Below are 26,642 nucleotides of genomic sequence, written 5' to 3' on the forward strand. Positions count from 1 at the left end.
AAGATAACTGGCTACATGCTATAGCCTTAGCTTTGGCAATAAAGTGAATAAGCACATTCCCAAAATATCAAACTATTGCTTGACTAAGTTCATGTCTGGATCAAGAAAGCAGATTGCAGTAGTTTACACATTTAAAATTAGACATTTGTACAATGAGGAATTAAACCCGGCTCAATAATAGTAAAAGTTTCTGTGTGCAGTTATCCAGTGGAGTATGAATATGGTAGATGAGTGTACTCTGTGTGTATACTGTATATAAAGGGTTTGTTTTCAAAATGAGGTATATCTGTTGTTTTACATTTTCATAAATCATGTTTTTTGTCAATCACACTGTTGTTGATGTATTCATTTTAAAATGAGCATTTAAAGTATCCATTTAATGGATACTGTAAATGCCCATTTTAAAATGAAAAAGAGCCAAGCTACAGTCTTTCTTTTTAAATTAAATAATTTTTTGAAAACCCACACAGTGATATGACTCAAGAGCGAATGTTGAGCTGTGCCATCGTCATGCCGCACTTGTTGCGAGTGACTCACCAGCCAACGTTGAACTCCACGTGGGCATCAAACAGGGCAACAACTGGGGCAGTGGCAACCCTCCACCCGCTCACTCTGGACCGGATCAGACCCTCCTGTTTGGCATGACGCACCATTTTGATGAATCCTGGATGCTGGCTGTTAGTCTCAGACACAAAATCCTGCAGCTTCTCCTTTAGCTCATCTACAAAACACCACACACACACACACACACACACACACACACACACACACACACACACACACACACACACACACACACACACACACACACACACACACACACACACACACACACACACACACATACACACACTTTACATCAGTAAAAGTTTTTTAAGATCCCGTATGAGATAGGTGAGTAAAGTGCTTGTGAGCAAACTTCCACCCACAAGACGTCGTCATGTCCTCCTCCAGTGGGCAGAATTTCATTGGTAGGAGGCCAAAAGTACTCGCTGCTTCACTGCTTTGATCACTGGACCAAAGAGGCAGCAGCTTGAGCCAGCACTGCAGACCTCCATGGGGCTTACCAGTCATAACGGGATATTGCAATTTACCACCGTTATTACCTGAGGTATATATTTTATAATGATTCATACCCTGCTGGATGAAAGAGTCAGCGCTACTATGAAAATAATCATAGTTCTCCCGACAAGTTATGAGTGGTAGCATGAACTGAATAAACATGGAAGGAGTCTCCGTCTGTCTGTATGTACAGTATGTATGTATGCATGTCTGTCCTTTAGTTTTCTCGACAACCTGATTGACTTCACAATTGAAAGGTGTATTGCTGAAGACCCAAGGAAGTGCAGTGTTGAGTGCAAGCTCTTGAGATCTACGGGACATATTTATTAGTAGTGGGTTATACAGTGTGGGTAGTCGGTATGTGTACTGTAATGTATTGAGAAGGGACCTCTATTAACTGTTACATCGGCAAATGACATGCTGGGTACAGCTCGCTCTCCGTCACTCACTAAAGTACTTTCAAAAACAGATGAAGAAAGAGAGACCAGAGATGTTACATTGTAGCAGCGCACACATACACGCAGGCGCTTTTCTCTTGACAATTGTGCATAAAGCTATGTGAGCTCACACACTGGGACGGCATTATGCCGCCTTTGCTTGGTTCTGTGTTAATAAACCAAGCTAAGCTAAGCTTTCACTTCTAACTGCCAGTACCTTTCGAGTTTGAAGGGAATGGGGAGCAGCTGCAAGCAGACGGAAAGCGGCTGCCGTGAAGTCATGCTGTGTCTGGCTTCTTTCGAGCGGGGTGAGTCAATTTTTAAAAGTCGAAAAACACTTTGATTTTCCAAACCAACAAAACTGTAAAAAATAACTTCTGTTGAAGTAGTTCATCTGATCATTTAGTTTTCGAAGGCATTGGCTGTATTTTTTAGGTATATACTGTATCTGTATCTCTCAACTGCACAAAATATGCAACACTTTTTTGACAAACACGGACACATTCTGTAAAGTCTTTAGCACTGATTTATTTGTTAACTGAAGTTTCTAAATATTTTTCGCCAGCTTTATTTTCTCTTTCTTTGCAAACACCTGGCACCTATTCGCTGTAAACAAGCCTCACAGCACATATTAATTGGTGCCTCTACTCTACTCACCCTTATATCTTTTTATCAGCAATCCCTTAAGAGGTTAGGACAGTAGTAATTATCTTCACCCTTATGTGGAATGTCAGGTTAGCCGACAGTGCTTGCTAATGTTTTGTCTATAATCTTTTCTTCTAATATCTGCAACACTTAATGAAAAAAAACACCTTTTTAAACTGGCTTATTCTCTTTGATCACTGTATATACAGTATGTTCACATCAATTGCTGGTCTGATTTTTTGCTTTGTAAATATGTCCTGTACCTTTTACGAACGATTGTTATATTGTTTTTAACTTAGTACATTGTTTTTTCTTGTAAGGTGACCTTAAGTGCTTTGAAAGGCACCTATTAAATAAATAATATGTATGATTATTATTATTAATAATAATTTACAGGTATGAACAGCAACAGTATTGCCAGAGGAGACACGCTGTACTGTATGTTACATTCACATATAAAAGCATGCACTGTAAATAGGGATGTAACGATTACTGGTTTAATGGTTAACCACGGTAAAAATGTTGATGATAACAATTACGGTTTTCATTTAAAATATCATTATTATCACGGTGGATTACCACGGTGTGGAAACCCTGTGTTTAATCCTTCCCAGCTTCATCAGAGTCTCCTGAAGTTGCAGCGTGGGCGCACTGCGTAGCCTACCAAGTTGGAATCATGGCAGAAGGAGGAGATGACAGTGCTCAGGACATTTATCAGCCTTGTCAAAAAAGGCCATTCAATAAGTGTTCTGCTACGATGTGGATAAGTTTAGCCCTTGTTACGACGTGAGATTTATTTGGAGAGAGGACAAATCAACATAGAGGAAACACTGTACACCGTTTGCTCCATTATGGATATGTGTGCTGTAATAGATGTGGATTAATGAGCAATATGTTACATTTATGTTAATTATTACAGAGAAATGGATGTAATTCTTAGTATTGTTTCTTTTTATATGCTGGTGGCTATAACATTTAGTTTTGGTAAATAATGTTTATAGTAAGTCAGATGCTTATTAATGTGCATTATTATTTGTTTATATTTCAGAACCACGTCCAACTTCACATGTAACGTAAAATACAACTTCATAGTTAACTTCATATTCGAGTTGTAAATAAATCTTCCTGGATCTCAAGTCAGACATCTCTGGTTCAAGTTATTACCGGACACCCTACAGCGGGCCAGTGTTTCAGTAGTCTGTTTTCAATATTTTTTACAAGCCTATTGCCTATATTTTTGTAATAAAATAAACACTGTTACACTTTTTGAAACTATTTCAGCTTGTGTAGGCCTATCAGTGCTCTCTGAACATATTGAACACACTTTTAAAAATACCGCGTTAATACCGAAAACCGTGATTATTTTGGTCACTATAACCGTGAGGTAAAATGTTCATACCGTTACATCCCTAACTATAAATATAGATAAACTGCCTATGGTATCTTGATTCAATAAAAAGTTAATAAAGTTATGTTGTTTTTTTCTGGAATATGAGAAGAATAACAACAGCAACACAAAGCAATCAATTAATCTAAAAATCTAAATAGTACTGCCCACTATGAATGAGTCATGTGTCAATACATTATTGAATGAACACCATTCAGATTTTGTATGTCAAGGATGATGTTTCATTGTGTGTATCCCTTAGTCCAGACAAATGTGTTGAATGTATCTGCTTGCAGCAATACAAACAAAATGGAGACGCGCTTATAAAAGCATTGCTCCACAGAGCTACTAAAGCTGACTACACATGATCAGAAGTAAACACGCAAGCTAGGGTGCAAAGCATATTGCAGGCAAAGCGCAGCGCAGGTATACGTCATCATTGCTTCTGGCTTTGGTTGCGCCTTGAAAGGTCAGTGGCAATATGTTCAAAGTTGAAATAATTTCAACTTTAACTAGCTGAGCTACATTTTCGAGCAGTGTGCCACGCCAAGGGTAGCGCTTCCTCTGAGTTGTCTTCACCGCTTTTCCCATAGGAAAACAGAGAGGTTTTACAGCGGATCATGTGTTCATGTGCAGGCTGCTTAATGGTCAAACACTCCACAGGGTGTTAAGTTTAAGTTACAGCATATTCTTACTTTTGCCTAAAACACCACAGATACTCAAACTCTTGAATTTGTTCAATTACCTCAATGTGTTTAAACTGTTCCTCAGGCAAGAACTGACCTCATGAGTCAGCGTGGGAAATTAATGCAAACATTTATAAAAATAAATCAGGGTCACAGTGTTTCACTTATCATTACAGTGGATGCTGCTGGTCCATAAAACTTTTTTCCTGGTTCATTGCAATTAGCAGACCAGAATCGTCTGGGCTGCGTTCCCCACCTCCCCCCTTCCCCCCTCCGTGACGGCCCTGCAGAAGACATCCCACGTGTACCTTAGCCCTTAGATATTAGATTAGATATCCAGAACTTAAAGCAGAGAGACTCTGGATCATCCAAGCCAGGACTGAGAAAAGCTCACTTTACTAAACTACGCTAATTCAAGCTTTAGCATATGTAATAGAAACATTTGTTCACTTTGGACTCTTAATTATGGCTAAAGGAAAGCTACTATAGTTACTCACGCGAGCAGCTGCTGGTGACGTTCCACCAGATTACTGTATCTGTAATCATTTTTAAGCCATCAATAATTAAGACATTCTGATGTGTGTGTGAATTGAAAATAAGAATAATTGTTGTGTTACGCCTCATAACAAATTACAATAAAGCACGGTTCATTACACCAGGCATGGCTGATGGCCAACAGTCATCAATCTTTCAGGATGTTGAAACTCTGCTGGAAAGCAATAGGCTTTGGGATGGAGTTGGACTGGAACAACAAGCAAACAGGTTTCCAACATCACTGTGCAGTCAGCCAATAAATCCTGTAACATATTCAAAATGTTCAAAAGGTTTTTCTCAGAAGATAAAATGCAAAGCTAATGGTCAGCTGCTAAAAAGTAAATATGCCATTTAGCTCATCTCTATTCTATCCTCAGTACTCAGTAAAAAAAAAAAGCAATGCTACAGACATACTCCGTTACAAGTAAAAGTCCTGCATTTAACATTTTACTCTAGTAAAAGTAGAAAAGTATCAGCATCAAAATGTACATGAAGTACCAAACGTTAAAGCATTAATGATGCAGAAATGTACATTTCAGAATAAGGTGTATTATATTACTGCAGCTGGTAAAGGTGGGGCTAATTTAAATTACTTTCAATAAAGTTTAAATTAATTTAAACCTATATATAATGTATTTATTTGTAATTGAATACTGTACGTTCTCTTCATGCATGTTCAAACTAAGCATTTATCACCACACGTGTTATTGCTTGCACAGCAGATGGCAAATCGGCATGGATACAGGACTCACAGTAGCTGTGTAGTTTACACTACACCACTTGGCAATTTCTCACTACACAACTCTGTGGTTGTTAAAATCTGTGTTTGTGTTTAACTGATACTTGCTCTTTCTCCAAGTTTTCACCAGTCTTATATCCAATCTTGGGTCCAATCCTTCACCCTCACATACGGTATATACAAGACTCCTTGGTATTATGATTTAAGTTAAAGTATGGAATCATAAGTCTTCTGACAGCTTCTCTAATAAGTGAGCCCTCCTCAAAACCCCACTTGTAGAAAGACAAGCCTTTCTCGGGCCACAGCTTGGGACATTATCCAATTAAGGAGGAATCAGCTAGGTCAATTTGCCCTTCTCTCCCTTGATGGCAACACGCCCTCCTGCATGCTAATGCCTCTCGAAGGTGAGCTGTGACAGTGGCAGATGACTAATGTAAAGCTTGAATGCCTGGGAGGTGAGCTGTGGAAGATGACCCCTTATACAATCTTAACAGAATCATGGGTCAACAGGCTAACGACATTTAACACAGATAAGATTCACAGTCATGGCGATAATGATAACACCGGGCCTATCAGACGCAGTGTGACAGACTGCTCAGGCAAACAGGGTAAAATGCCATCAGCGAAATGTCAATGCGTGACTTGGGTCCCTGAAGGAGCTAAAGGCAACTGCTCCCTAGCTCTCAATTACGTGATGAAATATGAATGTCTATGGGGTCTGATGTGACAATCCAATAATGTGTTAGGAGGAGCACACTTTAGGGTTTTCTGATTTACATTTTTTAACAGATAACTTTGGATATATTCAACTTTCTGGTCAATGATAACCAGAGGGAGAATCACAATCTTATCGCAGTGTGTTGAGATAAGTTCCCACGACAAACTATAGCAATCTAAATTCAGTTCCATCAGGCTTCAGTTCAGGCCATGCTACATGTTTTGCATTACTGACTTTGGTAAACATATTCTTCCCAATGCCAGACCCTTCTCAGTTGTAACTGAGAGTGGGTCTGGGCAAGGTTCATTCGCAGCTTTGGCTAGTCCTTCAATCAATCATATCAACGATCCGGGTGCCATAGCAGTGACAGCGGCATCAACTTCGCGCTTCGGTAACCATCATGTTGAATGTAAACAAAAAGCTGCTCGCCGTCGCTGTGCTATCGTCATCGTGTAAAGGCCGCCTCAATGGTTGAGATTGGTGACTCGATTTGGAAATGGGCTTGAATGGGCTCTTGGCTAGACTGACTTGCAGAGCAAATCTCAAATTTGCCGGAAGTTCGTCAGGGTTTTCCCAGGCTAGTATTTCCTATGTTGATTGCCCCTAATAGCTGTCCTTGTTTCCAGCAGCACAGCCCATTTAAAAGTGTATTGCCCATAAATGACCTTGGCACAGTATCATTACCTTTTTATAGCCTGCTTTCTTTGTAATGTAGTTAAGTCTTGCACTGTAAATTACCACGTCCACTTTTCACAAGCTACTTCATGTCTATTGCTTGTGCCTTGCATGGCCGACTCAAGTAACCCATCAGTGATCTCACGCATCAGTCATCTCAATAATAAGTGAACAGAGCTCAGCAGTTACACATTGTCAGCATATAGTGGATATATTCTCTACCTGATACTGTTTGCACTACATCAAATGCATGCAGATGTAAGAAATAGGGTTTCAAATGCAGACAAGATATACAAACACTTTATCACCTTTCTGGATTGTTATCTGCTTCGGGGCATGTTTTCTGGCTTTGCAGCTAATCAGTGTTTTTCATCTATCAGTTAAATCATATATATATATACATGAATAAGATAATTTGTAAAAACAATAAATAAAAAAAATCCCCATGCACAGCACTATATCTTGTTAGAAAAAACAAAGCCTGACAGGCCTGCCGTGCCTAGTTATGGTTGCTAAGCTACCATAACTCGCTGTTTGGGGGAGGGGTTTAACAAGAGGTCAGATGCTGTATGATGAAATGATGCTGCTTACTGTTATTGCTGTTGTCGTCCACCAGGATGATCTCTTTGAGAAGGTAGGAGGGCGTTCTGTTGATGGCAGAGTGAATGGACCGCAGGATGACGGAAAAGGCTTCATTCACAAAAATGAACACAATGCTCACTTGAGGGAGGTTTAAAGGATAAGTGAGGTTTCTGCACCTGTGGAGGACAAATAAGAAAACCCTTGGTGAGGCAATGTTTAGACCTGTCTAAAGGATTACCAGATACATTTGACATTGATTCCTAAAGAGCAGGGTAATGGCAGATTCCATGCCAACCCAGCTACTTGGCAGACTATATCAGGACCCTATTTTCATGAATCAAGGTATAAATGTAGGAACTGGCACCAGTTTATGTCCAGCTGATTTTTGGGAATTAAAAAATTAAAGTGCTACTGCAATAGTGGTGCACCTGCAATGCAGCCCGTTTGAGAGGCATAAATAATTGGTTGTGTTCTTAGGTCTGACATCAATCTAGCCTATCTCTTTTTCTATTAAAACACTGTTTTCTGCCACCACATGCTGACATTTTAACTGTGAATAAGAAGTGAAGCCTCTTCTCCCAAAATAAACTAAAACGGATGACTGTTTCCAGGAAATGCAGAGAGAGGAAGCTGTAAAAATGACTATACTGTTGCAGATAATATCCCTTTTAGTTTAAATTAAGGCTTTTTAAATTAAAATCTTGATCACAACGTTTTCTGTGTGCAATGACACAAATGTGTAAGTAGATTGTTGTAACAACATCTGTGGCAAGCTCCCCTCTCAATCATCTTGACATGACTATTTAATTTAATTGTAAAAAGTGAATTGTGTCATCTTACGAGTTTCAAATTTTCAATTTGACAAAATCCCATCGCCGTTACCACATCATGCTGCCCGTTTTATTCACAGAATGGCGTAGCTCGGGCAATACTTTTGGGAAATGTGTATAATTTATCCCCCAAAACAGTTTTGGATGAGTGTACAGAGCCAGTAGGAGTGGGAATGCTCTCAAGGGAGTCTAGTGATGTGCAGTGGGGAAAATGCCCTGAAGGTCTTTGAGCTGTGTAAACTTTCACACCAGGATGCCAAAAGCTGTGCTGAAAACAGAGTCACAGCCAACCGATGTGGTGGGAGCACTTTCCTGGAAAGATGTTGATGTATTGACTTTGCAGGATTCCTTTTTGTCCAGCACTTAATCAAAGTGCCCACAGTGCACACATACTGTACTGCACAAGGCTTTGAAAATGCATTTGTCCCTTAATTTACATGCTGCATATGGAAACATGTACTTTGTCCTGCCGCCTTCAGATGGCCGTAGGGGTTTGAGACAGATATTGATACAGTAAGAGTCACCCCTTAATCAAGCCTACGATGAACAAGAGCTTTCTAAGCAGCAGCATTGGGCTGAATGCTGTAGGCAGAGTGGTTTTCAATTATAGGCACTTAGGTGTTTGAGCGGAAACAACAATGTGTTTTTCGCTGTGGCAAGTCCCTGATGAGTTCATTTGTTTATTACTGAAAAGTGAATTGTCCTCAGAGCTAAAAAATAAGAGCACAGAACACCAGGGTAAATAAGGCTGACCGATATGAGGATACATACAGACTAGAGCTGAAATGATTGTCAATCGTTTGACAGAAAATGTATCTGTAACTATGTTGATATTCTGTCTATATAACAGGAAACGCAATCTTTTATTTTTTGACTGTTGGTCAGATAAAACAAGCTATTTGAACATGACACCTTGGGCTCTGGTAAATAATATAGGGTACGCATTTACAATTCTGTGCCATTTTAAAAACAAATCGATTAACAGAGAAAATAACAGGCAGATGAATCTATAATTGAAATTGGTAGTTGCAGCACTGAGACGATGCAAATTTGTTAGCTGTCAGAGATTTTGCCATACTGTTTACACTGTGGTGGCTCAGTGGGTGTGTTAGGCCACCATGGCAATGTTGCAAATTACTGAGCAGAACTGATGTTTGTCAATATTGGATCTTTACAAGATTTCTAGTGATGGCAATTTCAAAGTCTGTCTGCCGGTCGGTCCACTAGTTTGGTCCCGGCTGAAATGTCTCAACAGCTGACGTTAGCATTTAGCTTAAAGCACAGCCTAACAGTGCTTCTAGCATGGCTGTAGATTCTTATGATTATTCATCAATGTTATGTAGTACCTTGATTGTTCTGGTTTAAATTTGCTGGATTATCATAATCTATTGCTATACAAAATGGCATACTGCTATGACTCCTGTGTGGAGGCACACACATATTAGTTGATACCATAGTGTTTTGACACTGTCATAATACAGTAGTACTCCAACTATTTCTTTGCAAAAGTTGCAAGTAAGGAGAAAAGTCTGTTTGCAAACAACTGGCACTTTTCCAGCACAAAATGTGGAGACAATACGAGAAAATAACAGTGACAAAGAATATAATCAGAGGATACTTTATAGATCTATATCAACACATAGCACCTAGTGTAGGGTGATAGTATATAACAATGTTTTGTTGTTTTGTTTGAGCACCATTCTACCTGCTGTCTTACCCATCAGGCCTGAGGTCTGGTATTGGTCTGTCTAAAGAGAGACGATCACTGAGGTAGCCATTATATCCATAGTACTGGAACATCTTCAATGCCACACGCCGGTTGTCCGGGCCGAGCTCCTGACCCCAGTGAGCGAACAGCGATGAGTCAGAGAATGATGTGTCCGCCTGACCGTCCTTTCCCCTCCCTGGAGTCTCTAGGAGGTACAGGAAGACAAATAGCATGAATATTTGTCTAGGCCACAGCTTCTCAGGCTAACGGTGAGGTTGTGCATAAGGTGACATTTAAGAAATGTAGAAAAATGATAGCGCTAATATAATCACTGTGATAAATGCTACTTTCCCTTGTGCTGTGATGTATGTTAGCAGGTGAAGGGTGGCCTGTTATTTCCAGAGACAGATTGGCCATCCTTCAAAAGAAACACTGGGAGTTCAAACTGTCCACATGATAAGAAGCTCGGGTGTCCTTAAAACAAGATTCACTCCCTACCAGCCGAGATGTTCTGTAGCTAACCTTGCTCTTTGACCTATGCAGGGAGGAGAAAGTGAAACTAATTTCCCTAAAGGTATCACTAGAGCAACACACACAAGCTTCCTTTAATAATTCATCAAGTGGTAATGTGTGATAATCTTTGGAGTAAGTGAACTTTTCTCTGGGAGTGTTTTTGCACTACAGAAGATTGCAGTAAAACGACTTTGTGTTTAAAGGGCTGAAACCTGAGGGGTTCAAAATGAGTGCAGTCCTGACTCATTTTATAACTGAGCAGCACTGACAGCACTGAGAGCATAAAGACATCTAACAAACACACATTTAGTGTGACGAACAGTATATACTGCTTGTGGTCCTTGTTGATAGACTAAGTTCATGTCCAGACTCCATAAAATAGCGGTGGCATCTGTTAAATATTCTGTCCTGATTCCAAGGGGTTTTAATGCACTTCAGAGGCAAACTTCTGAGTGTGCTTAACAGTCAGGGAGCTTCACCCACAGCCAAGTGATTTAAATGCAAAAAATAAATAAATACAGTATATAAAGGGGATTGAAATGAAGTGATATCTTAAATAATATACAATAAGTTTCCCAACTGCACTTGTATGATTGCAGTATGTAGATCTAAAATCTCAGTGATTATATCTTCTTTTGCACCGTAATAAAAAATGTGTGCAAAACAGTGCAACATATGTTTCAGGTTTTTCATTTAAAGCTGGAGTGCGGTAGAGTGCGGATCGGGTCGCATTTTTCTGTCCGAGCCCGGCCCACGTCCGACAGAGCAGTAACCGAACCCAGCCCGAGCCTGACAGGCATTAAGATATTTATGTCCGAGCTCGACCCAAGCCCGACACAGTTAAAATCTCGTTTTTTTTCTCATACTAATGACACATACGTTTGTTTGTGTGGAAAGCCCGCTTTTATTAAGCAACTGTAGGAAGGCATTCGGAAATGTTAACAGATGAGCGCATCATCGTGCTGATGTAACTGAGCCCGAGCCCGACCCGAACCCGAACATCATTTCTAAATATCTGTCCGAACCCGGCCCGTCGGGTACCGTTGGGTCCCGACGGGCTCGGTTCGGGTATCCATCCTCTAGAGTGCGGAACATTTGTCTCCCCCCTCTGGCAGCGAGAGTAATTACACTTCCGTACAGAATGTGCGTCACTTTGTAACACACGTTATAATGCTCGCCTAGCTGCTAGCATGGCACGCCCTCATACTCTGCTTCTGACTGGCTAGCAGTGCTTACCTAGCTACTGTGCATATGCGACTCCCAAGAAAGAAGTGAGATGTCTCACTCTGTAGCTAAAATGGAGAGTTCAACACACAGGGTGAAAAGAGGAGCTGCAGCAATGTGCAGTACATCAAAAATATGGTGTTTTTTGAAAATTAAACCATGCAAAGCTATTCTGGTAAAACCTCTAAATACAACTATGAACCTGAAAATGAGCATAATATGAACATTTTAAATAAGAGTATTGTAAAGTCTACAGTGGTTATAATTTTTTGTTTGTATACATATTTAGACATCTCTCCCCCTTCCTGCCCCCTTTATCTCTGGCTGGCATCACTTACGGTGCACTAGCGCAGGAATGTCTCCACAAACACAACAACTTGAGTATACTGAGAAATATAGAGAGCTTTCCCTGCGGCAATAGTGTTAATCAGCATTGTGTGAACTGGTTTGGCAAGGGTTTGAATGTAACAGATGTTCATTTATATGAAAAAGTCCCATATTCCAGCTTTAATACAGCCATTTCCTTGACTTCTAGTACCTGTTGGAACATTATGCAGAGACTCCAAAGTGTGCTCCAGTCAGGTCTGAATATTGCAGAGCTTATTTAACAGCACAGTGATATCTATGATCTGGTGGCAATCCAGTGAATAAGACAAATCTGGAATATTATTTACATGATAATAATTTCCTTTATTTTCGAAAGGGACTGAGTATGACTAAATTCCATGTCATGGATAATAATTGCATATTGTTAATTAAAATGTTCTAATCAGCAGGAAATTAAAGCTAATGAAAATTGGTGCTGGTATCATATGTTAATAATTTCATTAAGAAAGAAGGCAGCACATTTAAGGCTATACAACAATACAAAAGAGACACATTTCATTATAAAGCTTCAGTATTTCAGCTTACAGCGGACAGGCATTATGAAAGGTTTCGTTTTCTTTTTCAGAGTAAAATGAAATGCAAGCCAGGAGAGGAGTGATAAGATTGATTTCTCCTTTTAATTAATACTATTTGTCATAGCTGTGTTTTCTGCTGTTTTTGTTGAAGCTATTTAAATTAATGTCTCAAGTTTTAGAACATGATGAAATCTAACAAATGAATACTAAATCTTTTTGGAGGAATAAATATAAAGCAAGAAGCCGACTTGAAGGAAGGAACACGCCGACTTATTGGGACTTTAGCTCATTCAACATATCCCCCAGATTTAGATAAGTCCATACATACCCTTCTCACCTCCGCGTGTGTCGTAACTCTGTCTGATGCACCCACCGCTAGCCTAGCTTAGCACAGATCCTGGAGGTAACCGGTTGCATCTAGCCTACTGTTCCCAATAAGCGACAAAAAAATCGCCAACATTTTCCTATTTACATGTTGTGATTTCTATAGTCACAGCGTATACAAATAAACAAGGTCACATGAGACACAGCCATCTTCTAACAGTATACAAACTGGGAACTATATTCTCAGAAGGAGAAGCACTGCTACTTCTGCTACTTGGGTGGAGTGATTTGCTCGCAGCACCTGATGAGGAGCAGAGAGTAACAACGGTGCTTTTCAGGTGTAGTGCTTCGCCTTCTGAGAATATAGTTCCCAGTATGTATACAGTTAGAAGATGGCTGTGTCTCATGTGACCTTGTTATTTGTACACGCTGTGACGATACAAATCACAGCATATAAATAGGAAAATGTTGCCGTTATTTTGTCAGTTATTGGGAGCAGTAGGCTAGATGGAGCCGGTTACCTCCAGGATCTGTACTAAACTAGGCTAGCGGTGGGTGCGCCAGACAGAGTTACGACACGCACGGAGATGACAAGGGTATTTATAGACTTATCTAACTCTGGGGGATACGGTGAATAACCTAATGTCCCAATCAGTCGGCGAGTTCCTTTAAAGACCAAAGAAGAAAGAAAGAAAAGGCTTTGAGCCCTCAAACAGACAAGGTTAAGAGTGTGTGTGCGTCTATATGTGTGTGTGTGCGTGTGTGTGTGTGTGTGTGTGTGTGTGTGTGTGTGTGTGTGTGTGTGTGTGTGTGTGCAGTATGCATGTGTTTGAAGCAGATTGCTGAAGGTAAATATTCATGAGCAAATTGTTTTAACATACAAGTGACAAACAGTCAGCCACAGAATAACTAAGACAACAATATGGAGGCAGGTGTGAAGGGATTACATTATTACGAAAACAAACAGAACTGCTTCTGAAAAGGCACAGGCTTACAGTAAATGTCTTTGGAAGGTGAAGGAAACTATTGTACCAGTAGTTACAGAGTTTGTATCCTGTAAAATTGAAACATGCAATACCTCTCTTGAGCATGTGGTTATTAAGAGGAAATGTTTATATTGATCTCGACACTGACTCTGACTTTCACACAGGCACCAAAAGAAAATATTCTTTTACAAAATTTTGAATTTCAAGCCTTAAATCAGCCCCACATCAAAGAGTTGGATGATATGGACTTAGCCGGTTAGCTTAGCTTAGCTCAAAGACTGAAAATGGGGGAAACAGCTAGCCTGGCTCTGTCCAAAGGTAACAAAATGTGCCTACATGCAAATCAAACTCTGCCTACCATCCAACTCTTGGCAAAAAGCAAATACCGGTAAGTGTAGTGGTATCAATCAAATAGGATTTAATGCAGACCGACTTTACGGCTTAACTTTGGCCCTGAGTGGACAGTTTGGTAGATTGTTACCAGTTTATGGTTGGCCATGTGTCGGCTCTAAACTGTTAGCTCTAAATGGTGAGGGAATATATTCAAGAGATTTTGCCAAAGCCTTGTTTCCTCTTGATAATGTATGCATGTTAGTTGTTATGACAGCTTTAGCTGCAGCTACTGTAAGTAATGATGCTAATTAAGAGCTACCTGAGTGACCAAATCTCTTACATTTGTAATACCAATTGTGGTAGCTTACTGTATTGTACACACACAGTTATCTTTCACACCACAATGACATAGCTGCATTTAAAAAAAATACTGTGAAAAATTAACCAATCAAAAAGTCAACCAGCATCGGGGTTAAAGCAACACGCCGACTTATTGGGACTTTAGCTTATTCACAGTAACCCCCAGAGTTAGACAAGTCCATACATACCCTTCTCATCTCCGTGCGTGTTGTAACTCTGTCTGACGCCCCCAGCGCTAGCTAAACCTAGCACAGATCCTGGAGGTAACCGGTTCCAACTAGCCTACTGCTCCGAATAAGTGACAAAATAACGCCAACATGTTCCTATTTACATGTTGTGATTTGTAGAGTCACAGCGTGTACAAATAACAAGGTCATATGAGACACAGCCGTCTTCTAACTGTATACATACTGGGAACTATATTCTCAGAAAGGCGAAGCACTGCTACTTCTGCTACTTGGGCGGAGTGATTTGCTTGCAGCACCTGAAGCCCTGTGGTGAGGAGAGAGTTCGCCTGGAGTTCGCTCAGAGTTGGAGTAATAGAGTCAACAATTACTAGATAGTAAAAGCATAGTGACCTTGTTATTTGTACACCCTGTGACCATACAAATCACAACATGTAAACAGGATGTTGGCGTTATTTTGTCCCAATAAGTCGGCGTGTTCCTTTAAGATCCCAGTGCACAGCCAACAGTATGAGCCTGAGGCGGAATAACTTCAACACACAGTTGTTAAAGTTTCACTGCTGTGAAGCAGAGAGGAAGTGTCTCAGCTCTTGAACACTGTGATTAGACTAAGGACAGGAAAAAAGTTCTGAAAGTCTTTCAATCCTGGCAAGTACGCCTGAAGGCCTATTCATTTCCCTGCTCGTGGTGGTGATTAATTAAGCCTACAGAGACAGTTTCCTCTGTGGTGAATCCCTAAAGTAGAGGTTAGGGCAGGCTGGTGTTGTTTGGACAGAGTTACCTTGGCTACGTGGTGTGTCATTTTAGTGGTACACACAGTAGATGATTGACAAACATGCTATATTACAACCTTACTAAAAAGGGTTCAAAGAAATCTGAAAATATATCACACTGCTTGTTTTTCATCTGTAACCTTGCTGTTTGGAGAGTGGTTTCCTCTTGAGTACATATTCAGTCAACTAACCTTAGTGGTAACTCAAGTAAAGCACAGCCAAATACCTGAGGCAAAAACCAGTGTGTACAGTATGTGTATGTGTATGTGTGTGTGTGTGTATGTGTGTGTGTGTGTGTGTGTGTGTGTAGACAGGTAAAGTAGTCCCTTAACTTCCCAGCAGCACTCCAGGCGTGTGTGGAAGTGAGCTTTGACAGCAAGGCAACTTGAGTTATAGCTATCTGCTCGTACAGTCACAGAGGAGAGGCAGCAATAAGGATAAGCACATGCAACATGCACATGCTGAAAAAACTAAATCGCTGGAGACCACACTTGGACAATTAACAAGGAAGTCACTGAAAGAGCTCAATAAACCCCCAGGTTATATATGAACTTACTTTTTAGAGGCACAGCAACACAAGTTACATTATTCAATTTGATCCCATAAAAGATTGTTCCCTGTGATTAAACTGCCCCACAATGCACAAAGATTTTTATCAAATTATATTTATACACCCCCTCCTGTCTGTGGAGAGGAAAATGTTTTGAATTTCAAACACAAATTGTTATCATTTTAACCACCTTAGAGATAACTCTCTTCCATGCAATGCTAACTGACGGCGGTACAGATGTAGACTTTTGATAAAACTGCTGTAGGCCTGGATTTTTGCCTGAACCTTCCTCTTCATACTCTAAACCCTATTATGCGCTGGGAGGAAACAGAAAAGCATTTGGTGGTTGTAACTATTTTAGTGAAAATCAATAAAAGGGTAAAATCTTGGTTGAGAGATCTTTACTGTGTAACAGATGCAGACAACTGTTTTTATATTCATTGTGTTCAATTAGGGCCTCAATCTCTGCTATTCCTCAAACTACGTTTACGACTATTACGTTTTGAACAATTTTCTGGTGTCAAACTTTAAACTGTTTTTCTGTTTTTATCTGATTCCCTGGGTCTAAATTCTGTTTAAACTTGTTTTTATTTTAATCTTGTTTTATTTCCACATCCATGCACAGGTCTTTATGCTTGTATGTGTGGACAAAAAGAACGCACCATGGTGCGTTCTTTTTGTCCACCGAAGTCGTTTTACGAGTTGTTTTCTGGAGTTACGACCCGGAAGTTGCAAAAAGAACGCCCCCGAGGTCGTATTTACAACTCGTCAAGTCGTCTGAACTCAGAGGACCCCGAGCTCACTTTCAAAGATGGCTACGTCGTGCATCACACGTAGTAAACATTGTGGTTTTCTACAGTTTTAAGCACTTTTGTCTTTGTTGTAACCAAATGAAGAAGTCGTACACATAGCACTGTATACTGCTACCTATAGGCATGTCGCTACAGTCTTATTAGGAGTTAAATACCGCCTGATTAGTTATTTTGTAGCTTGTGCAGCTGGAGACGCGGTTGCTATATGACAACAACGGCTTTAAGCCGAGCCTTGAGCAGAAAGCAGAGCAGTAGCCTAACGTTAACGTTAATCAAAACGTAATTTTCATGTATCAAACTGTGAAATATAGTTGTGTAATATGTCAATAACTGGGTGAATAGAATCCTAAATGTTACTAAAAATGTTACAAAAATCCATCTTTTCTCCAACTCGTAGTATTGTGTGACAAAAAGAACGCAACAACCCACGGTAACTCGTTTTCCGACATGGATGTGACGTCACACTCAAGCTACTAGTTGCGATTACAAGACAAAAAGAACGCACCAATACTGTATATGTCTGTCTTTGTGGAGCATCTTGGTGCAAAACCTACTTGTACTAAAATGCTATATAAATTAAATAAACTTGAAAATCTTTGTTTTGTGTTACCTGTATATATTTTATATGTTTTTTTAGGGACCTGAGATATATAAGAATGTTGCTTTTTCTTAGCATTTAAGTAGCACAGTGGTTCTCAACCTTTTTTGTGCCAGCGCCCCCCTATCCATTATCCAGGTCCCTAACGCCCCCCATCAAATATTATGTAGGCTAAATGCCCCGAATATTAATGATTACGCCCCAATATAGGCCTATTATTGTTGTTACTATTGTTATCAAAAATAATAAAAAAAATCAAATCATTGAATGACAACACATGTATTAGTTTCCCAGGTATCAAAAAGCCATGTGAATAGAAATTATATATATTTACAGGTTTTAAAGAAAAATGCAACCATTTGACATTCAAATTAAATAACAGCAGCCAATCAGAACGACTAGATATGTAACATTCAAACTATAAATAGGTATTATCAAAAGGCTTGCTGCATGGTGTGAACCTCAGCACCTTTAGAAGATGACTATAATTTGAATGTCCTTTTTTGTTTGTGAAGTGACCTTGGGTGTCATGAAATGAGCTTTAAATAAAATGTATTATGCTTATTATTATTATTATTATTATTATTACAAACACTAACAGTAGCCAATCAGAAACAGCTAGCAATTTAACAATCAAATCTATTTTTCATTCAAATCTAAAATCGAACTGTTCCAACGGAAAACAAGCTGGCACTTATCAAGGGGTAAAAGCAGAAGGATCACACACACACACACACACACGCACACACACAAGTATTTTGGTGATGACAAACGACTTGAAGAACGACACCTACTGCCGAATGGAAATAAGTGTACAACCTTTGAAAGTTAGTGAGAGCCCTTTTTTTAATACTTAGAAGAGTCTAGCTATGTTTGCTATCGCCTGTCTTGCGAGTAAACGCAACCCCACATCGCGCTGTGTTTTGTGGAGGTGTGAGAGTCCCGTACAGTAAACAGTGACATCACTGCCTCTATCTCTTTTCTTTCTCTCTTTCTCCGTGAAATGAAGCTGCTTTCAGGTACAGTAGGAAACGTTGTGTTTAATAAACCATCTGACGAAAAAGTGTTACGGTTAAATATAAAGTCTACTTGTGCTACATTGGGGGGGGGGGGGGTTAGGGTTACAGAAAACAACAGGACGTCGCGGCAGTTTTTTTTTTTTTATCTGAACGCAGCTTCACGTAGTAGCTATGGAGCTCATTTAAGACGATGCTCTGACGTCCCGTTTCCATGAAGGCAGCACAGAGCTGCGCCAAACAAAGCTGACAGAAGCACAGAGAAGTTAGGATACCCGTCTGGTCCAGTCGCTGTGCTGTAAACTGGCAGCTTTTAATGTTGCAGACTACTTATTCTTTAGTAGTTTAAGTGTAAACATGTGTTGTTATTGTGAATCTTTGGTTTAAACTAGCTTTCAAACAAACGCCCCCCAAGGGCACCTCAACGCCCCCCTTTCCAAAATATTGCTTCCAACGCCCCCCATCATCTTCTGAACGCCCCCTGGGGGGCGGTACCGCCCCCGTTGAGAAACACTGAAGTAGCAGGTGATAACAGGTAATGTTGCCCATCTGTACGGAAGTGTAATGCATTCACTTGAGAAAAAAATATTTGCCCTGTTTTTTTATTTTTTATTAATGAGATAATTATCTCAAAAATAGAACGTAGTACTAGCAGAGGGCTAAATATATTGAGAATTTATTAACTATTCTCTGTCAATCAGAAGAGGGAGGCACATAGAAACCGCTGTTATATACATTAGACAGACAGAAAGAACATGTTGCGTAGTTCCTTTCTGAGGCTATAACCTGGTTAAGTCAATGACTTTCAGGAGAGAAGGAGAAAGATACTTTTGGCAGCTAGTGCAGAAGTCACAGGTATTGGACTACAAACTAAAACTGACAAGCAAATATTGTTTTAATTACATGACGATCCCTGTTTGACCTTGACACACAACCTTTTTTAAAACAAGTCTGTAGTTCTTTGTTGCATATTTCACTGTCCGTAAATACCCTCCAATTACAGCAGACAGTTTACAATTTATCCTCAGTCATTGTGTCATTTAACATCCAAAATAATGAGAGGGGAGCATGAAGCCACAACATCAAACGCTGTGGCGCAGTCAAAATATTCATTGTATATTCAGCCTGACAACTACTGAGAGGGAGGAGAAGACCTTGACGTAGACTTCCCACTGTAAAAAAAAAAATCAGGTCTCATCATCCACATGAAACATTTCACACACACACACACACACACACACACACACACACACACACACACACACACACACACACACACACACACACACACACACACACACACACACACACACACACACACACACACACACACACACAGGTGCTTCTACAACTTTATATCAAAGATGCTGTCAGCTAAAAGAGATTTTTTTTACTTTATACATTTAAGGTGGTTTTGACAATGGTGCATAAAACCCCCTGCATGCTGCCACAGTCACATTTACCATTTTTCCAAATGCATTTCCTGCAGAGCAGCTCAAAACTACACATCTGAATAACAGATTCAGCTGTTGATATTTGAGCTTCTTTTCTTGTCTTCTCCTTTCAAAGAAAGTTATAATAAGTCTCTTGTTATCGTACTTGAATAATACTATAATTTAATACATATTTGAAGTGTTCCGATACAATTATATCTGCAAACAACGCAGGTGCTGTGTGAAATGCAGATCAAGTAGATTACTCAAATGTAGTCCTCCACCATTGTGATGCAGACTTTGACAGCAAATCTTAATGTGCATTAATTCAATACTATTGTTGATGTACTTTCAGTGGAATAATACTGTGATGATGACACATGAACACATTGTGTGATTGTTTTACAATAAATGAATAATGTCGAAATGTCGAGATTAAAGTTGAAATGACGAGAATAAATTCAACTCCTTTATCACTTAATCACATTAGAGCGACTGTCTGCCATGCCAGCTGCCATGTAGGCAAAATCACATATATGGGTTACGTCCTTCAGGACTCCTTCAGGATCAAACAATTTGATCAATTGTTTCATTGTGTCTTGCGATACAACATATGTGTAGGTGTAACCATCGATACCCTTGCATCTGTCCATCACAAGCTATTTCAGTTTGCAGGAATATGGCCACCTCTTCCAAGTTTGTGTGGTTTCTCCCTCTGAACAGATGCAATTTTCGGCAAAATCGCTTCAAAGTCCTAATACTTATCACCATACTGTGTTTATGCGCTAAAAGAGAAAGAATTTCCTTGTTATTAAAACCGATTCTGAAGTATAATTTCACGAGTTCATATAGGCCTTCGCAATGCATTTTGTAGAAGACTATAGGTATGGCTTAGTTTCAAAAGTCCGACTTGATTCTTGAAATATCAAGTTTTATCTCGACATGTCAACTTTATTCTCGAAATGGTATTTTCAACTTTATTCTCGTCATGTTGACTTTATTCTTGACATTTAAACTTTATTTTCGAAAAAGTATTTCAACTTTATTGTCATGTTGACTTTATTCTCGACATTTCGACTTTATTCTCGAAAAAGTATTCGGAGTGTCTATTTGCACCCCTCGGTACGAATAGCCTCGGCCACACAGCTGAGCTATTCACACCCTGTGATGTAACAACAAAAACACGTTGCTTGCGTGCACCGAAATCATGGCGGACGTTCATCTTCCATGACTGCAGAAACTGGCATATTAGGAAAGTTTTGTCTCTAAAGTTTATAACAATTGAATTTCTAGCGGAAAATGGATACTACAGTTGCGCTTACTGTCTTCAGTGAAAGCACACAACCGTTAGTTTAGTACTTATTTTTTATATGTATACAGTATGGTTACCTAGCAATCGAGGCTTGAAGACACCAAGTGGTAAACAGTTGTAGAGTGGTAAGAATATTGAGCTTTGGTCTGGGAGTCTGGAGTTCGATTCCCCAGAGGGGCGATCTTGTCTTTTTCATTTTGGATTGGATAATTTGCATGCCATTGCGCAAGTCAGGGCCTGTGAACGCGAATTTTTGTTGTTGCAGGGTGGTAGGGGAAGACTTATGAAAATGCTTGCTCTGGTTGGGTTTATTTAGGTTTAGGAAAGAGGAGTGGGATTGGTTATGGTTAGGGTAAGAATGTCAGGGCGGTAATATTCCAAAAAGGTGTAATACATGAGTAGTATGGATAACTGTGTGTAAATATATGCCAAGGTACTGTAAATGCACAGGGGTGCAAATAGCATACATTGATATTTGTACCAGATGGGGTATTAATAGAACTCATTGTTGTGTGCACCGGCGGGGTACGAAAAGCATTCATTTCTAATTGCACCAGGGTGCGAATAGCATACACTGCTAATTGTACCAGGGGTGCAAATAGCCTCACCCAAAAGTATTTCAACTTTTTTCTCGTCATATTTACTTTATTCCTGACATTTCGACTTTATTCTCAAAATGCAAAATAAATAAAAAATCTTCCTCCTTAATTTTTTTTTTCCCTTGATATGGCCCTAATGCTCCGTCGTAGATTCCCACCCCTAGTATTTATAAATTATAAATGTGCAAGCTTGAATAATTTATTTGGTCTTCTAAACACTACTGTATTAGTTCCCTCAAAAATAAATGACATAATAAGAAACACACTTGGACTAAAATCCAGTAGCAGTTAATGAAAGGCAACAGGACTTCCTGGTAAGTCACCATTCCTCAATGGAGGAAAAACAACATCCTAGATATCTGCCACCATAACTCACTCCAAACCACATCCTGAAACCTTAAACATAGGAGAACTGATTTCACTCATTAAAGGCCTGAACCTCAAATGAGTGGAGGTGTGAACTGTTGTGAAATAGCCAAGGTAAATATTATCATTAGGTAAATTTCCATCCATATTCATATTTGGAATCTGAACAAGAACAGCAAAAAAAAAAAAAAAAAAACTTTTATATATTTATATAATGCCTTAAAACTGATAAAAGCATCCTTTGAAAACCAGCATTAAAAGCATACAAAGCAGCAAACAGCAACTCAAAGTGAGTCCACTTCACCATGTTGCGTTCTCTTCAGAGTAGTCACATAAAACAGCTTAACAAAGATGGCTCCCCTCCCACCACTCTCAAATACACTTGTCTAAATGTGTAGCTAGTTGTGTTTTTTCTAACTTGACACGTTTGCAGGTTAAGGTTTCAGTTCAGAAATACTGTTGTGATAAAAATGCTCTTATCTTACAGCGACATCGAGATGGTGAATCATGCTTTCATCTTGTTCTGTTCCTGCCTTCACCATTTTAGCTGCAGGTAGTTGGGAATAATGCTGGTAGGCTCCAGAACAGACGAACAGAAGCTACTGTAAATAACATATTATATTATATCACATCATATTACTCCTATTGTATCATCCCTGCCCTTGCTGCCCCTGAGCTGGTTCCACCTGCTTCCAAATCATTTCTCAGGTCTATGAAGGTAAATATGTTGGAAAATGTTAGAGCTTGTAGAAAAACGTCTTAACTTTTATGTTAAAATGTTCACTTGTATAAAATATTCACACATATGTGAGCTAAATCTGAAGTCACAGAAAAAAAACATTCACAAATGTGTAGATTGATATTTGCATAAATAAAATGACAGCTGCAAACATTTTTTGAGTCCATTTTCCAGTACAACCACAAACTTGGTGTTACAACCTCTCGAATCAGTCACTGCAATCTTCACAAATGTGCTCTTGCATCATAAAGTGACGATTCCGCGCGTGGGGGAGGGTGCACCAATCAGAAGTCATCTTTCCAACATACCTTGGATGAAATCACGCCCACTTTTGTATGGCGGAAAAGCCTCAACTGCTGCGTTCCCATTGAAATTGCAGTCCCGCAGGTCCCGCAAAATATGATTATACAGTAGCTTGGAAAATAGCGATATGGGGCACTGAATTTGATGAATTTACTGTTTATCAGACCACAAACGACACAAGAGTCAGCTAGCTAGTGCACTCCGCTGTCCCTCTCTGCCTCATTCGCTGCTGCTAGGAGACTACTGCGCCAGGATGTAACAGCTGGGTTCTGATCCCGGGCCGCTGGTGGCCGGCCTGGGTCTAACCTTTGTAACGTCAAAGTGAAGAAAATGTGCTGATCCTGTGGGGTGTTGGGGGGGTATCCGCTGCGGTGGTTTGCGCTGGCTGAATTTGAGTTGCTACAGTGCCAACTGAAGGTTTTCGGAACGTCTGTCTGCTATCCTCCTGGCAAAGTAGTTTTCTAGCGGCGGGGAATGAGGTGGAGAGAAACCCAGGCGCCGGTGACAGCAGAGCAATTGATTGGTTTTTAGCAGCCATTGTATTTATTATAATCCACAATCTCTCTACACATTTGTGAATATGTTTTCTGTGACTTCACAATCAGATCACTTGTGTGTGAATATATTCCATGAGTAAAAAATGTTAACATTTGCAACATATTTACCCTTATACAGGTCTCCGAGGAAACAACCTCCCGGCTCGTCTGCAGTCTGAGGGAAAGGTCCTTCAGTGCTCTTTTTCAAACACAGTCATATAACTGCCTTTCATCTGGGTATGCTGCAACTGTATTGTTAATGTACTCTCTAGAGTTGGATAATTAAAAAACAAAATCAATTAATTTGGTAATAGGGTGTGAGCATACTTGGATGAAAATATTCCTAGACAGAATGAGTTTAAACAAAGAGGGGACAAAGGATAATAACCTGTGAGTGAGGTAGAAGTATGTAAGGGTTACTTACAAAATGACTCAACACAAATGCTTATGTTGCTCTGTGCCTGCTGGATGTGTACATGGCTTCCTAACATCTTGATGCGCTGCCCCCAAGAGGCCAAAACAAATCAATTAATGCAGGTTTGATAAACTTAAAAACCTGCTCGCAAAATAGTCGACAAGAGGGAAAAAGGACAATAACTTGTGAGTGAGGTAGAAGTATGTAAGGGTTACTTACAAAATGACTCAACACTTAAAACAATTTTGTTCAACCGCTGACAGTAGAGTCACTCTTTTCATGGTGAACAGCACTCTTGACATCCCAGGCGCCACCAGTCTACCTACGCACTCACTAAAAAGTGTATAATGAAGAAGATTATTTTTTGCAGCTCTTACACACGGACTGTGACGTGGGGTATGCATGCGTATACAGCACAGTTACAGTTTATCCTGTGTTATTATTCCTCACAGTTAGGGCTGTCCCAAACGATTATTTTTTAAACAATGAATCTAACGATTACGTTTTCAATTAGCGATTATTTTCCCATTGTTCAATTGTTAACAATTTACACAAAACAAATTTCAATAAGGTTCAAATCTCTATTTATTAAAATTGTTTAACACTGCACTGTTCAAGTAAAATAAATTTGTAGTGCAAAAGAAAAAAGAGTAGCCTGTATTTGCTTTTTTAAACAGTAGTAGGTAAAATAATGAATCGTCTCTCTGTCATTTGTGTCTCACTCACATATACACACACACACACACACACACACACAGCCCCTCCCACCGTGCGGTGTTTGGTGTTTTTAACCCCCAACGTCACCTTCCAAGCAGCAATGGTTATGTTTAAGGCAGGTTTAAGTCAGGTCTAAGGTTTTAGGTGAGGGTTAGCTGCCTGTAAGGCGACGTTGGAGGCTTAAAACACCATCGATCCCACTGTGCACTAGGGTTGGGCGGTATCCAAATTTTTATACCGTCAAACCGCCTCCCTATTTTGTGATGACAACCACACATAATTACATAAATTATATTTAATATTTAATCCTTGTCTCCTATATAAGTGCATTGCATTTTTTTTAATGACGCTATTTTTAAGACCCCGAAAGGTATACCGTATTACCTCCCAACCCTACTGTGCACACAGCGTCTGTCTCCATCAAGAATTTCACAAGTTCACGAAAGGTTGGTATCTATCTCGTGAACACCTTTACACAATCACACATTCACAATCACCGACCCGACTCTTAGCAAACAAGCGATTGCGCCTGCTTTAGAAAGTTAACTAGTCGCAAGTTTGCGGTAAAACGCAGTTGGGTTGTCGAGGTCAAAACACTATATAGCAGCTGTGAATCAAATAAACGTATTATAAATAATGTTATTTCATTTTTTACTCTTACACTGAATGTTTGCTGCTTCAATCCAAATTAGTATTGAAAAGTATTTTCGCGACTGAAAAAGGCACATGTTGAGGATGAGGACCAAATCAACGGACTAACGTACTGTTGGACTACTAATCGCAAACGTTTGGGAGTAAAGATTAGATCAGGCACAAAAAAAAACACGCCCGGCCCGGCCCGACACATTAACTGGAATTATGAGCCCGAGCCCAATTTTAACCCGTCAATTTTTTATACGTGGGCCGTTATACCTGCCGTTATAAAGGACTCGTGAGCTATCTGAAACAATCTGGCCTGGTTGCGCAATTATCGAAGACAGTGATACAGACGGGGGAGACACAGCACAGTTTACCTCACACTGAAGTCAGTGCAGGACATATACCAAGAGCTACGGGAGAAGCTGGAGAGGCATAGCTTTCTCCCCACCTAATTAGGCTAACAAAGTAATCATTAAAAAAACACAAATGCTTGATCAAGGGCCCATCCCGGGGATTGTGGCAGGAAATATCGGCCCGACCCGGCCCGTGGGTCGAGTTCGGGCTCAGGCAGAGAATCTAAACTCTACTTGGGAAGGAAAGGGACGAAAAGGTGAGCAGAACTTACGGTGTTTTGCTGCTGTTATCCTGACTCAGTGCTGCATTTTACAAAGTCTACAGACTACCACGTTGTTGTTGGCATTAAGAGTAAAATACTCCCACACTTTAGAAGACCGTGTGCGAGCCTTTTTCTCAACGTGTTGCTGAACTTGGGAGGAATCCATACTTGTGCTGTTGCTGGAGGCAGCTATGCTTTTTTTTTTTATTTCTACGTGTGACATGTCAACGCAAATTATTTGTGTTGACACATTTACGTAATCGATTACGTCGACTACGTCGACGAATTGTCCCAGCCCTAATCACAGTACTCTCAACTCTGTGACAGTTAATACAGCTAATAACCAATTAGTCTGTTTACTGGATGGGGGGCTGAGTCCATCACTGTA

At 39.9% G+C, this 26,642-nt stretch overlaps 1 protein-coding gene across 2 annotated transcripts in view; it reads right to left on the reverse strand.

Annotated features, from left to right (window-relative positions):
- galnt18b (UDP-N-acetyl-alpha-D-galactosamine:polypeptide N-acetylgalactosaminyltransferase 18b) overlaps window positions 1–26,642 on the reverse strand; it is a 95,069-nt gene that overhangs the window by 42,637 nt on the left and 25,790 nt on the right. For both annotated transcript variants that reach the window (XR_005638777.1, XM_039795204.1), the window contains exons 2-4: window positions 10,013–10,208; window positions 7,475–7,641; window positions 538–721 (exon numbers count right to left, since the gene is read on the reverse strand). Coding sequence is in view for 1 of the 2 variants with exons in the window: in XM_039795204.1 (XP_039651138.1) it covers window positions 538–721; window positions 7,475–7,641; window positions 10,013–10,208 (547 nt within the window). In the remaining variant the exon portion in view is untranslated. The remainder of the gene's footprint in view (window positions 1–537; window positions 722–7,474; window positions 7,642–10,012; window positions 10,209–26,642) is intronic.

This window comes from Perca fluviatilis, chromosome 3 (assembly GCF_010015445.1).
Source record: "Perca fluviatilis chromosome 3, GENO_Pfluv_1.0, whole genome shotgun sequence".
NCBI lineage: Eukaryota > Metazoa > Chordata > Actinopteri > Perciformes > Percidae > Perca > Perca fluviatilis.